This window comes from Schistocerca gregaria, chromosome 2 (assembly GCF_023897955.1).
Source record: "Schistocerca gregaria isolate iqSchGreg1 chromosome 2, iqSchGreg1.2, whole genome shotgun sequence".
NCBI lineage: Eukaryota > Metazoa > Arthropoda > Insecta > Orthoptera > Acrididae > Schistocerca > Schistocerca gregaria.
Genome location: NC_064921.1, coordinates 919,798,431 through 919,813,913, shown reverse-complemented (window position 1 = coordinate 919,813,913; position 15,483 = coordinate 919,798,431). Strand labels below are relative to the sequence as shown.

Here is a 15,483-nt window from a genome sequence, read left to right as displayed (position 1 = left end):
TGACAATGGCAAGGAAAGCATTTCTGAAGAAGAGAAATTTGTTAACATCGAGTATAGATTTAAGTGCCAGGAAGTCATTTCTGAAAGTATTTGTATGGAGTGTAGCCATGTATGGAAGTGAAACATCGACGATAAATAGTTTGGACAAGAAGAGAATAGAAGCTTTCGAAATGTGGTGCTACAGAAGAATGCTGTAGATGGGTAGATCACATAACTAATGAGGAAGTATTGAATAGGATTGGGGAGAAGAGAAGTATGTGGCACAACTTGACCAGAAGAAGGGATCGGTTGGTAGGACATGTTCTGAGGCATCAAGGGATCACCAATTTAGTATTGTAGGGCAGCGTGGAGGGTAAAAATCATAGAGGGAGACCAAGAGATGAATACACTAAGCAGATTCAGAAGGATGTAGGTTGCAGTAGGTACTGGGAGATGAAGAAGCTTGCACAGGATGGAGTAGCATGGAGAGCTGCATCAAACCAGTCTCAGGACTAAAGACAACAACAATAATATTGTTCGACCTCCCATGAGGAATCTCAGAGTAGCGAACATGGAGGACATGGCTGGGGACTGTGGATAGGCGGCACTAGGTGGAAATGTGGGTCAACTGGGAGCTGTGCCGAGATAGTCCGCACAACTGCAATACACACTGTGTCCAGATGGCACAGTGTTTAACAGCACTGTCTAGTAAGCAAGAGATCCTGGGTTCAACTTCTGGTGTGCCACACATACTGACTCTGCATGAAGTCCAGTTTCAGCTGACATCAGTAGTTCCTCTCGTTTCCTTTCTCTTCTCCCTTCTCCATCTTCAATTTAGGTAATATGTATGACTGTTGTGCATTCCGTGTGTTGTCTGTTCCTTCAGACATGTCCAAAAAAAAAAACAGACCCTATACATTTGTAAAATTTTTTGTATGTTGCAACATATTTTTTTTCCATGTTAACGATATACAAAAGTGATGCTGGTCTATAATCCTGTAATTTCTGATATTTAACATCTCTCTGAAAGGCACAGAAAACGTATCGCATTCAGAATTTTCCACATCTTGGTGATGCATTGGTAGCTCATCTAACTTGTTTTTACATCTTCATCTACATTTATACTCCGAAAGCACCCAACGGTGTGTGGCAGAGGGCACTTTACGTGCCACTGTCATTACCTCCCTTTCCTGTTCCAGTCGTGTATGGTTCGCAGGAAGAACGACTGACGGAATGCCTCTGTGCGTGCTTGAATCTCTCTAATTTTACATTCATGATCTCCTCGGGAGGTATAAGTAGGGGGAAGCAATATATTCGATACTTCATCCAGAAATGCACCCTCTTGAAACCTGGACTGCAAGCTACACCGCGATGCAGAGCGCCTTTCTTGCAGAGTCGGCCACTTGAGTTTGCTAAACATCTCCGTAACACTATCACGCTTACCAAATAACCCTATGACGAAATGCGCCGCTTTTCTTTGGATCTTCTCTATCTCCTCCGTCAACCCGACCTGGTACGGATCCCACACTGATGAGCAATACTCAAGTATAGGTCAAACAAGTGTTTTGTAAGCCACCTCCTTTGTTGATGAACTACATTTTCTAAGGACTCTCCCAATGAATCTCAACCTGGTACCTGCCTTACCAACAATTAATTTTATATGATCATTCCACTTCTAATCACTCCGCACGCATACTCCCAGATATTTTACAGAAGTAACTGCTACCAGTGTTTGTTCCGCTATCATATAATCATACAATAAAGGATCCTTCTTTCAGCTGTCTCCTGATAAAACAAGCTAATTTTACTTTTCTGGAAACTGTAACACACATTTTGGGCCTATTCTGTTTTAATTTTTTTCAAGACTGACTGTCTGTAATCTGAATAACCTAAGAAACATGCCCCTCTTGACTCCATTAATCGTAGGGATTTTTACCATGTGTACTTGTGCCTCCTTGCACTTTCTGTAAGACACTCAACAAATCTGCCTCCCCACTACTGCCCTCCTATTCAAGTGCAGGCCTTGATCTGTTGAATTGTTTTAATAGTGTCCATAGTTATGGGTTGTCACTAAATTCTCACTTATCGATTGATCTGTCACCTCTATGTTGTTCAAGATTACTTTTACCTTTTTGACAATTTACGGTCACCTTCTCGTTTATTCTTGTTGCAGAGAACCTGCTGTGCAGTGCCACTGATTGTGCTGTGGGACTGTGTTTCCACTGCTGAGGGATGAGAGCTGTAAGAGAGCTCACAACTATGCCAACTCATTTACGAAATAATGCAACTGCCTCTTAGAGAACTATTCTGTTAGAGAATTCTTCTTTATGGAGTTGTTCTCTTGTTCAGTAATTACAGCGTGTGGTGACAAAGCTCTTATTACTCAGAACAACATATCTGAAGTGGATCTCAGAATAGCACACAAGAGATTGACATTTTTCCACAGCGTCTATCAACTGTTCTTGCGTGTATACTGTATTAACACGATTCGCGCTGTCCGTCGCACTTCACCTAGTGTAGATCGGGAACTGTCTGCTAGGCATGCCCGATGTGAAAACTGACTGGGCACTGCTCGTGCTGCCTGAGTTGTTGTTGTTCCACTGGCAGAGGGCGTGGCCGAATTCTCGTGTGCCCTCTGGTGGATGGGACTTTACTTGCGGCAACTACTGCCCGTGACGCTCTGTGCCGATGTGCGCCTCCCGCAATCTTTCTGGTGACTACTTACTCCTCCGCATTTGGGGCTGGGGGGTTAAGTCACTCTGACCCACGGTATCGGAAGGTGGAGTGTCATGCAGTAGCAATGACCTCCACATCCATTGGAATGCTGGAGTCGGAGGATCTGCCAACCCTCCAGTCGGAACCTTTGAATAAGGTTGGAAGTGACCCACAGGAAGAGGCCCCCATCGTCCCACTACCGGAGCCCGGGACAGAACGGGTGACAAGCTGTCGAACTCCGGATCCCGTTCCACCTCAAGAGGGGCAAGACCCAGTGGCGGGGAAGATGGGGAAGGCACGACCAAAGGTGAACCAGCCTCCTGAGAAAGCGGGCCTGTGACAAGTGCTGGCTCTCGCCGGGGCATCTCTAACGATGGCAATGCTGGTGCTGGAGCTACTGGAGGCCGTCAAGGCTGAGAACCATCGCAATGTGGCAGAGTCATAGAGGGGAGGTGCGGTAGTGTCCCCTGAGAAAACAACATGGGTGCTGGCAATGGGGAAGCCAGGACCTGAGGGGTCGAAGGTTGTGTTCCCAAATGTGGACGTAGCTCATTTTGGTGACCTCGCACCTCCCGGTCCCCCGCCTGCAAGGTATACAGCCGGCGGCCATTGCGGTGCAGGACCACTGCCGGTATCCAATGTGGATTGCGACCAAACCCACGTGCCCAGACCGACATACCTGGTGGAAAGCTGGGTACCCCGTTTTGCGAAACTAGCAAGGACCAGACCGGAGGAGGTGCAGCATGAGTCCTAGGTTGGCGCCCGTGGAGGAGCTCTGCAGGGCTGTGTTTTCCCATCGGTGTGGTCTGGTATGCCGTCAGGAAAAATGTCAACGCCTCCTCTGCAGGAAATTCGTGCATATACTTTTTCATCTGCGTCTTAAATGTGCACACCATGCACTTGGCTTCCTCATTCAATTGTGGATGAAAGGGGGGAGAGCAAACCTGCCGAATACTGAAGCACCTACAAAACTCCTGGAAGGTCTGGGAAATAAACTGAGGTCCATTGTCCGATACCAGGGTGACTGGCAGACCTTCCACAGAAAAGGTTTTTGCCAGTGCCTGGATTGTAACTTCTGAAGTGGTTGAGGAGCAGCGAACCACATAATGGAACCGGGAATAAGCATCAATGACAATGAGCCAAAAGCCATTGAGAAACAGGCGTGCAAAATCTATGTGAACACGTTCCCATACCTGGGTTGCAGGCAGCCATGAAGAGAACGCTAACCTTGGAGACGCCTGTTGGCTCATACACTGGAAACAGGTGGCCACCAAGTGCTCAATTTATCTGTCAATACCGGGCCAGTACACATGACTTGAGGCCAAGGTTTTAGTATCGGTAACACCCCAGTGTCGTTCATGTAATAACCTGAGGACCTCCCTTTGCAAACTTGCAGGAACAAACATGCGAGGAACTGTATCATCGGTAGTCAGAAGGAGAACTCCTTCCAAGACTGAGAGGCGGTCTCGTAGAACATAATAATTACGAAGAAGGTCCGAGTCCTGGCCTGGAGGTTAGGACGACCACCCCTGCTGAACGAGTGAACTACTTGCCGGAGAACCAGGTCAGCTGCCGTTTCCCTGGTGACTCTAGAACTAGTGATCGGGAAGCTGTCAACCTCTTGGTGGGATGCCACATCCATGAAAACATTTAATCTCCTCCCAATTGAACTTAGGATTTGGGCCCACCAGAAGATGGGAAAGAGCGTCGTCGTTGGCATGCTGTCTGGTAGGGCAAAAATGAACGTCATAATGGTACTTAGAGAGGAACAAGGCCCAGCACTGCAGTCTGTGGGCCGCCCTATCCGTAATCTGAGAGGTGGGGCCAAATAACGATATTAATGGCTTATGGTCAGTGATTAACTGAAACTTTGTACCGTACAAGAAAGGGTGAAACTTGGTAACAGCATAGACAATGGCCAAAGCCTCTTTTTCCACCTGCGCAGTACTAAGAGTTTTAGATGCAGACACCAGTGGCTGCTCGGAGCCATCAGTGTTGCGATGGTTCAGGACCACTCCCACCCCATACTGCGAAGCATCTGTAACCAGGACCAACAGCTTATTCGGGCCAAAAGTAGCCAAACAAGGTCCTGACGTGAGGAGGCCCTTCAACGAGGTGAACGCTCGCCAGCATGCAGGGGACCAATCAAAAGGAACACCCTTGCGCAGAAGGCAGTACAGAGGGCTGGGTATGGTGGAATCCCTGGGTCTGAACCTGTGGTAATAGGCAATCTTGCCTAAAAATGCTTGTAACTCCTTCAGTGAAGTGGGCCGCGGAAGGTCGACGATACCTTGGACCAAACTTCCTAGCAGCTGGACACTGTGCCAAGAGATGATGTAGCCCACATACCCAATGGACGGTTGGAAGAAGTTCGACTTACGCAGGTTGCAACGCAGGCCCACGGCCCTGAATTTGAGAAAGAGGGTTCGAAGGTTGTGCAAGTGTTCCTTCATGCTGTGGCCTGTGACAATTATGTCGTCCAGGTAATTAATACAATGCGGGATTGTCAACATGATGTGCTCAAGGTAGTGCTGAAATATCGCCGGGGCACTGGATGTTCTGGAGGCCAAGTGCTGGTATTGGTAAAGGCCAAACGGGGTGTTGACGACCGCCAGCTGTTTGGATTCCTCATCAAGTGGTATCTGATGATAAGCTTCCAAAAGATCGATTTTCGAAAAATATTGGCCTCCTGCCACATCAGAGAACAATTCATCAGAACGAGGCAAGGGATAGGTGTCCACCTCCAATTGGGAATTAATGGTGGCCTTGAAATCGCCACAAAGACATAATTTTCCCGAGGTTATCCTGACGAATACGAGGGGTGAAGCCCACTCAATAGAAGAAATGGGAAGAACGACCCCGAGGGCTGTCAGCCAGTCAAGCTCTGCTTTTACCTGAGGGTGGAGAGCCAGGGGGATCTGCCTCATGCGTAAAAAACGTGGGCGAGCCGACGCCTTCAACGTTAAGTGAGCTTCAAAGTCTGAAACACGCTCTAGGCCCTCCTCAAAGGTATCCTTAAAGTCAGAGGTCAAAGATTCCTATGATTGATAGGGAACATCTTCGGAGACCAATTGTATGGTGTCTGCGATAGAAAAACCGAAAGCTTGAAAGGCATCCAATCCAAAAAGGTTAGTGGAGCTTGCATCACTGACAACAATAAAAGTAAGAGGCCGAGTGACTGATTTGTAAGTAATGTCAATTGACCCAGTAGGGGAATGAACGGTTTACCATAACAGTGGAGACGCTGGTAAACTGGCGCCAATGGGGCGACCCAAGATCGGAGTAAGTTTGTGCATTCAACAAGGAAACTGCCGCGCCTGTATCTACTTGCAGTTGTAGTCGGCGTGACCGAACCAACACCTCGATAAAGAGTTTGTGTGCTATGTGTCTGGAGCCTGGCCCGATGAAACTTCCTGAATGTCAACGTCAACGTCCATGTCCTCTGTACCTGCTTCCTTCGATTCTTTTGAGGCTGAGCGGCAAACTTTAGCAATGTGTCCTTTTTTATTACATTTGCGCCGGCCAAATGCTGGGGGCACTCTGACCCATCATGATGTATTTAGCACGACGCACATGACGGTAACAGGGGCCGGCGGCCAGAACTCTCTTTATGTGCCATGCGGGAGCGGCCGTAATGGCCGGATTGTACGGCTCGCACGTCGTCCGCCCCAGACGCAGTGGATGCGGCCGCACCACCCTGAACCGCCACGGCGTCGCACCACGCTTCCAACTGTTGACCCGCAGCGTGAGAGACTTCAGACAATTGAGCAATGGACAGGACTTCCTCAAGGGAAGGGCCCATTGCCGGACCTCCCTATCAGGGGCCGAACGGACAATGACGTTTCGCACCATAACGTGGGTGTATGACTGTCGCGACTGCTCCGTGACAAAATGACAATTGCAACTAAGACCGTGCAGGGTAGTGGCCCACGCCCAGTAAGACTGATGGGGCTGTTTCTTGCATTGATAGAGGTCGACCCCAGCCCCCACAACATGCATGTGGAGGCGATAATATGAAGACAGCAATGAACACAATGCGTCAAAAGACAAGGACGAGGGTTCCTGCAACGGCGCTAGTAGCACGACATACCTCCGCATCGGTAACATGAAATTCCTGGAAATGCTGCTGAAGGTGATGTTCATATGCGTCCCAATGCTCCGCTGTCTCGCCATACGGGGGAAAGGGAGGATGGAACGGCACTGGAACAGACTGCGTGGAGAGCAATGCCAGAAGTGCTTGTGTCATGGTTGCCATGAGCTCCTTCTGCTGCTCAACCAAAACTCTCACTAAATCCTCCATGCCGTAGATAAGCTGCAAAACCAGAACAATGACGCAACATGCGAAAGAATAACCCTACTTGTGGGCAATTGTGTATTAACACGAGTCACGTTGTCCATCACGCTTCGCCTAGTGTAGACTGCGACCGGTCTGCTAGGCATGCCCAATGTGAAAACTGACTGGGCACAGCCCGTGCTGCCTGAGTTGTTGTTCCGCCGGCAGAGGGCGTGACTGAATTCTCGCTTGCCCTCTGGTGGACGGACTTTATTTGTGGCAACTACTATCAGTGACGTGCCGTGCCGATGTGCGCCTCCCACGATCTTTCTGGTGGATACTGCATATACGTTTTCAGTAGAGGTGCTTCCTCTGTGGTTTGTGCTTTCCAAATCACTATTAAAGTGCAATTCCAAAGTATAAATGCCACCTCCAAAGCAGGTAGAGACTCTTGACAGCATCGAACCTTGCTGATGTGCTGTGCTCACATTTCTCATGTTGTCTCTGTACACACCTACATTGATTCTTGTGCAGTGTATATTCTTTACCCACTAACTACCTAAAGAACATTTGTATACAAACATCTGCCATCTAATTGCCAGAAATAGGTGAAACAACTTATTACAAGACAGTGTATTTCCATCTTCCAATTACTGCAACAGGTACAGCACATATATGAGACTTTGTTTCATTGTGAGGCAGTTCATTTCATAATGTGTTATATTTTTATGGCAGGGTTTCCCAAACTTTTTTTCTAACAGGACACTTTGAAAAACCTGGTACTTCGATGAAACACCTTGTTTATTTTGAAAGTTAATAATATTTTAAAACATGAGAAAACTTGTTTTATTAAGTGACTGCTTCAATTTTAAATAATAACTAGTGACAGAAACCATAATAAAATTTTTAAAACAGAATTAATATCCTAAAGATTTTGAGGGGGAAAAACCTCTCTACTATTAATAGTGTTTCGTGGAGGACTATTCATTTCCTGTGGAATTCTAGTGTTCTACAAAACATAGTTTGGGAAACCATGGTTTGAGATTTGTGTTACCTACTGCATCTTAGTTGTTAGGCCCACTGTGACAGTTCCTGTTATGTCGAAAAAAATATCTTTTTATGACAATTTGCAGTATTATAACATTAAGTGGGTTTTGCTTTATTCGAATGAGTTCTTGCAAAACTATATGTGCTAAGGTGCTGTTAATACATGCAGATCATCAGTCAGTATGTCAGTGTTATGCTGTGTGATAATATTAAAACATGCCTGTGAGATCAGTTGATAAACTTCACTTGCAAGTCTCGTAATTCTTCTTTTGTATACCACAGTTCTTGCCAAACAGAGAAGGCTACATTACATCTACATCTGTAAGCCACCTTACAGTGTGTGGCAGAGGCTTCTTGTGGTTCCACTATGTTATCTCAGCTTCCTACTACTTTTGCAAATGGCGTATGTGAGGAATGATTGGCGGCAAATGTCTGTATGAGTTCTGATTTCTCTGATTTAGGAAGATGTGTGACAAATTTTCTGGTGGCTTCTGTCTCAGGTTCTTCACCTGACATTTGTTTGATGATTTTTTTTTTAAAACGTTTTTCCAGTGCAAGAGGCTGGCATTGTCAAAGCTTCAATCTCCATTGCTAGTAGTGGACCAGTACCACCAGTAATGGAGGATGAAACTTTGTAGGCAAAACATCAGAAAAATCATCAAATAAATGTCAGCTGAAGAATCACAGACTGAAATCAATGGACAGTTTGTCAACAAATGACCACAAAAGCCTTAACAATTTTGTAGGAAGTTATATGTTGCCCAGCTCTTTCTGGAATTTACTCTCTCAGAATTTCAACAGTAAACCTCTCCTTGATGCACAGTGTCTCTCTCTTGTATCACTACCACACCAACTACATGATCTGATGATGAAATGCATTCTACTAATCTAACCTGATAATGGACTCAGAGTGATGAGCAAAATTCAATGGTCAGTTGACATTCCTGTAAGATTCTTCCATTTAATCTTGGCTGTTGATTGTCCTACATTTTGTTTCATGTTGTCATTCCTCTTGAGGTCACACAGGATGGGTACTCGTTGGTACTGTACAGTAGTTACTATTTTCAGTGATTAAACAGTGGAAAATCCAGGATGGAAAGTAGCAATATTATGAAAAGGAAAGTTGCTACTCACCATATAGTGGAGATGCTGAGTCATAAATGGACACAACAAAAAGACTTGCCTATCTGCGACTCAGCATCTCCGCTATATGGTGAGTAGCTATTTTCCGTCCATAATATTGTTATTTTCAGTGATTTTTCACCAGTAGTGTAAATTAACTATAGAGGATCTCTTCCCTATTTATATGCAATACATTACATTTATTTACTTTCAGGTTCAACTGCCAGTCCCTACACCAGACGCCAATCTTCTTGCAGGTCTTGCTGCTATGTTCTTATTCCAAAAGCAAAAGACTGATGGATATTCTCTGTATTCAGTAAAAACAACACATATTTGGTTGCTTTTAATTTTTACTTGTTTTGTAGACAAATGTGAAACATCAGAACTTCATATAATGTCCCAAATGCCAAGGGCCAAATCATTTCAGATAAAATGTAAATACTAAGAATTATAATTTGTTACTTTTTTCAACAATGTTTTTCAGCTTCGTAGACTGTGCTCCAATGAAGAAGATTTAACGTTGGACTGTACTTGCTCTTGCAAATAACAAAAGTGTTATACTTGAAATATAAAGATTATAACAGTGGCTTTATGTTTTGCAGTATTGGCACACAGCTGGTGCGACTAGTTGGATGTGTGGGCTCTATGAGACCAGTTCTGGAATCTGTTTTTCACCGTATGTTGCTGTATCCACCTCCACAGCACAGATTGGAAGCTTTAAAATCACTGAGAGAGGTAAACTGCTTAGAATTGTGTAGTTTTTGTTACACAGTTAATTGAACTTACATATAACTGAGCAGTATTGTACAGAGATGGCCAAATGTCATATACCTTTCAAAAACTGTTTCTCAGTTATAAACTAGGATTGGTAATGAAAAGCTATGGTGAAATGTAAGTACTTTGCTAGCTTTCATTGTGTGTGTGTGTGTGTGTGTGTGTGTGTGTGTGTGTGTGTGTGTTCTTGTATTCTATAGCTCTAGTCCTGAAAGAGCAAAGTTCTCAGCCTTGTTTGTGTGCCTTTTGGTAACTCGGTGCCTCTACTATTAAATATTTACAAACACAAGAATTTTTAAATATCTGTCAATGTTGTCGTTTGCAGCACTGGAGTTGACACGTTACTGTACTTACAGTATGTTGGTGTATAATCTTGTAAGGAACTTAAAACAACAAATTTCATTTTTTAACTTTATTTTTTAAGGCTACTTGAATTTTCATTTTGTGTCACTGTTGTTTGATGTTACTATGTTGTGTCATTAACTGGAATCAATCAGTGAAAAGTATTTTTTTAATTTGTATTTCAGCTGCTCCGCAGTCCAAGCCGTATAGTAGATTTCGCTGGCCCCATTTTGGTGGAAGATGATAAAGGATCTCAGCAAAGTGATATGGCCCTTATGAGACTGTAAGTAAAACTGCAAGAGGATGTTTAGACTCGAGAAGTACTGAAATCCCCTCTGTAATATTAATAGTGTTGAAATCTGTGGCATCCCAATGTGATCATGTAGGAACAGTATTAACAGTCCTAAGTACAGAATGAGATTTTCACTCTGCAACGGAGTGTGCGCTGATATGAAACTTCCTGGCAGATTAAAACTGTGTGCCGGACCGAGACTCGAACTCGGGACCTTTGCCTTTCGCGGGCAAGTGCTCTACCAACTGAGCTCTCCAAGCACGACTCATGCCCCGTTCTCACAGCTTTACTTTTGCCAGTACCTCGTCTCCTACCTTCCAAGCTTTACAGAAGCTCTCCTGCAAACCTTGCAGAACTAGCACTCCTGAAAGAAAGGATATTGCGGAGACATGGCTTAGCCACAGCCTGGGGGATGTTTCCAAAATGAGATTTTCAGTCTGCAGCAGAGTGTGCGCTGATATGAAACTTCCTGGCAGATTAAAACATATCACCCACCTCCATGGCTGAACTGTTAAGTATGTGAGTATCGTATTGCCAGTGCTTGATTCCCTGTACTGCCAGACACTATTAATCAGTGGTAGGACTGAAATAGTATACCTTTAGCCTTGTGAGGCCATTGTGGAGATGCAAGAATGGGAAGTAATGGCTCCAAGATTTGGATATTGACAACAGCTGGTAGTATTATATGCTAGCCACATGCCTCTCCATACCACATTCAGTGATGCTATTAACAGAGGATGACATGGTGGCTATTCATAAGTATTGTCTTTGGTAAGGGTTCCATACTGCACAGCAGTATTCCAGACGAGGATGAATGAGCATAGTGCAGGCAGTCTCTTTACTAGACTTGTTTCATCTTCTAATTCTTCTGCCCACAAAATTTAGTCTTTGGTTTGCCTACTTCACAACATTTTCTTTGTGACATTTCCACTTTAGGTTGTTTGTAATTGTGATCCCTCAGGATTTAGCTGATGAAAGTGCTATTCATTGTGTAACCAAAATCTAATAAAGTGCTTTTATATCTCATGTGAAGACCCTAGCACTTTTTATAGTTTCAGATCGATTGCCAGTTTTTGTTAAATCATTTTGCAATTTGTTTTGATCTTCTGTTGACTTTGCAACATGTTAAATGATAGTGTTGTTTGCAAACAGTCCTACAGGGCTGTCAGGTTTTCTCTTAAATAATTTGTATGGATTAAGAACAGCAGAAGGCGTGTAACACTTCCTTGGGGAAGCACAGATATCTCCGCCCTGAAGAGGACCACAGCAAGTTGCTTGAAACCTGTTAGTTTAGTTGCTTCAGTGTTCCGTAATGATGCAGCCTAATAACCAGAGCTATTTTATTCAAAGTGACACTGGTCATCGAAGCCTACAAACTTAAATGAGTGCTGTTGTGGAAAAATGTTTTTGTACAAGCCCTGCTATCCTGACAGGAAACTGCTCCCTGCAAACAACTGAGACAATACTCCACAGGCATACAATTTCATTGGAAGCTTCTTTTGAGGATGGAAAGAAATTCTGTTACCTCAGCAGTAAAATAATGCATAAAAAATGAAGCAAGGATATAAAAGCAGTCTAGCACAAGCATAGACAGCATTTCATTCCAAAAAGAAGTCTGCTAGTGTCAAACATGATCCTTAATTTAAGAATGAAGTTTCTGAGAATGTACATCGTGGGCTTAGCATTGTACAGAAATGATTTTTTTCCCAAAAACTAGAAAGGAAGAGAATTTTAGCAAGGAGGACATAAAAGCAGTCTAGCGCAAACATAGAGAGCATTTCATTCCAAAAAGAAGTCTGCTAGTGTCAAACATAAGCTTTAATTTGAGAATGAAGTTTCTGAGAATTTACATCTTGAACTTAGCTTTGTTCAGAAATGATTTTTTTCCCCCCAAAAACTAGAATGGAAGACAATTTTAGTGTTTATGATGTGGTGGTACAGATAAAATGCAGAAAATTAAGTTGACAGATAAGATAAGAAGGTGCTGATATGAACTTCTAATCCCTTATCTACTCATTTGATTTCTGTTAATTCGGAAAATACACTAAAATCTCTTCTCCTAGTGGTTTGGATGGTCCATTTGGCCAGTATTTGCACCCAACCCACCAACAGACCTCATATTATTAGTCCACTTGAGAATTCTGTCAAATCTAATGCATATAATGTCAGTAACAGAGCTGCTGCACCTCAGTTGTACTAACTTTCCTGTATATTTGAGGCTCTGTTTGTGATTACCTGTCTGATAGTTGCATCTCTGTTAATCCTAAAATGACAGCTAGAAACATACCCAATGATTTGGGTGGCCCAAGGCTCAGCTAGTCAGCCAAGAAACTTCACATGGCCAGTCTGTCTGGGAAGTTTATCAACCCTACAGTAAATGTCAGTAAAAGAACAAGCCCTGTGATAACTTTTTTTTTTTTTTTTATGAGAGAATGGAGAGTCATTTACGTCAGTAAATTAGCCACATTACTGTACATTTCTGGGTGAGTCAGTGACAGTTGCCCAAGTAACCAATAAGCATGGATGTATGGAGAGTAGCCATATTAGTACCGATCTGAGCACCACCCTAAATTACAGTAAAGGGATAGTCATCAGCAGGGACATATTTACCTAGAAACCAAATAGCTATAAGAATAATTGGTTGAGGATGGTGTTACTGGGGTAAAAATAGTAAGAATAGAGTGCACAGTGACTTTAAAATTCCAGTTTTTATGCTTGCATTATATGTACCATGTTACTAGAGTACATTGCAGCTGGTTTCATCAGTCTTGAAGTAAGGCTTAGGTTAGGTTAGGTTTCATCTGTGTTGAAGTAAGGCTTTACATATCAAACAAGGTTACTGTAGTGATTTGACATCAATAATTTTTACTTATTCTATCAAGATAGATAACATTTTCATGAACTCTAATTACTGAAAAAAATTCATTAACACATCCATTTACAAACAAAAGATTATAAATGTGAGAAATCAAGAAGTGGAAAAATATGTGAGGCTCTAGGTTGTAGTGTTACAGACTGTACTAGCTGCATGAGACAGATACTGGAGCAGGTGGTAAATAATCATCTTATCTAAATATTCGGGTCCAGCAATCTTCTTAGTTATTTGCCACTCTCATTGTAGATTTGAGTGCTATCATACCACCATTGATACCACAACTGTGGTGGATGTGCATGTGTTACTTAATAGATGTTTCTTTTATCTTTAAAAAGGCCTACAGCCTATTGAGAAGTAGACAGCTCCTTGCATGAGGCCGTTGCAAATGACTTCAAATTTTTTTAGCCAACAATAACCTGTCTGATCACTTTCAGTTCAAGGCAGTGTTTTAAGTATGACAATGTTTTCAGTAGCTATCGATACAGTTATATTCACAGTAAGAAGCTCCTCTATTAATGGATGAGTTTTCTATTTGTTATTCATCTTCCCGTCTTGCAGTATGCATATGCTTGGTCAGTTGGAAGACTGATAGGGCGATCATAAAAAGTAGATTAAAAAAAAAAAAATTAAATTTGCACTTGATGAATCTACATTTCAGTGGTTATCACCCCCCCCCCCCCCCCCCCTAATTTTAATCCCCGGAAATTATAATGAGTAACACCATTTTAAATTTTAAAGAATAAGCGAGGAGTTTGGAACAATTTATGAAGAATATCTCTACAGACCTCAGGTTAGATTAGATTAGATTTACTTTCATTCCAATTGATCCGTAGTGAGGAGATCCTCCAGGATTTAGAACATGTCAGAAAAACAACAATACATGACAAATATTTACAACTCAAACAAATAAGCTAATGTATCATTCCACAGGTCCCATGTGGAATGATCACAAGTTTTTCATGAACACTATATGAAAGGATCATCTTACAAATACTAATTCACTGAATTTAAAATAAAAAAGGTTTATTTATTTATTTATAAGGTAATAAATGTGTAATACAACTACTATAATACTTATTTACAATGAACACATTACTGCACTGAAATGGTGCAGAAGTTAGATTGAACTTACACACACACACACACACACACACACACACACACACACACACACACTTATTTACAATGAACACATTACTGCACTGAAATTGTGCAGAAGTTATATTGTACTTATATGTGTATACACACACAAATCAGTTGGTTCTACTGAGAAATTCATCAATGGAGTAGAAGGAGTTGGCCACCAATAAATCCTTCAGGCTTCTCTTAAACTGAATTTCATTGATTGTTAAGCTTTTTATGACTGCTGGCAAGTTATTGAAAATGTGTGTTCCTGAATAATGCACACATTTTTGTACAAGAGTGACTTTAAATCATTGTGAAGATTATTCTTATTTCTAGTACTGATTCCATGAATTGAGCTGTTGGTTTGAAAAATTGATAATTTTTTAATGATAAATTTCATTAAGGAATACATATATTGGGAAGCAGTAGTTAATATCCCTAGTTCCCGAAACAGGCTTCTGCAGGATGGTCTTGAGTTCATACTGCATATAACTCTTACTGCATGTTTTTGTGCTCAGAAAACTTTAGCTTGGCTTGATGAATTACTCCAAAAAATAATCCCATATGACATTATGGAATGAAACTAAGCATAGTATGCCAGCTTCTTCATTTTTATATCCCCTATGTGTGACACAATTCACATTGCAAATAGAGATTTGTTAAGACATTTCAGCAGTTCTGTGATGTGCTTTTCCCAGTTGAATTTATTATCAAGCTGTAATCCTCGAATTTACCACTGTCCACTTCTTCTATCTGCTTGTCATCATATGTGATGCATATACTCTTGAGACACCCCTTACAAGTTCTGAACTGCATGTGATGTGTTTTTTCAAAGTTTAGTGACAAAGAATTAGCTAGGAACCAGTGATGAATGTCCACAAATATTTCATTAGCTGATCTTTCTAAGACTTCACTTGATTTGCTATTTATTGCAATGTT

At 42.4% G+C, this 15,483-nt stretch overlaps 1 protein-coding gene across 1 annotated transcript in view; it reads left to right on the top strand.

Annotated features, from left to right (window-relative positions):
* Positions 1-15,483, top strand: part of LOC126335351 (brefeldin A-inhibited guanine nucleotide-exchange protein 3) — a 295,547-nt gene that overhangs the window by 72,382 nt on the left and 207,682 nt on the right. The window contains exons 8-9 of the mRNA XM_049998536.1: positions 9,739-9,871; positions 10,438-10,535. Of these exons, the coding sequence (XP_049854493.1) occupies positions 9,739-9,871; positions 10,438-10,535 (231 nt within the window). The remainder of the gene's footprint in view (positions 1-9,738; positions 9,872-10,437; positions 10,536-15,483) is intronic.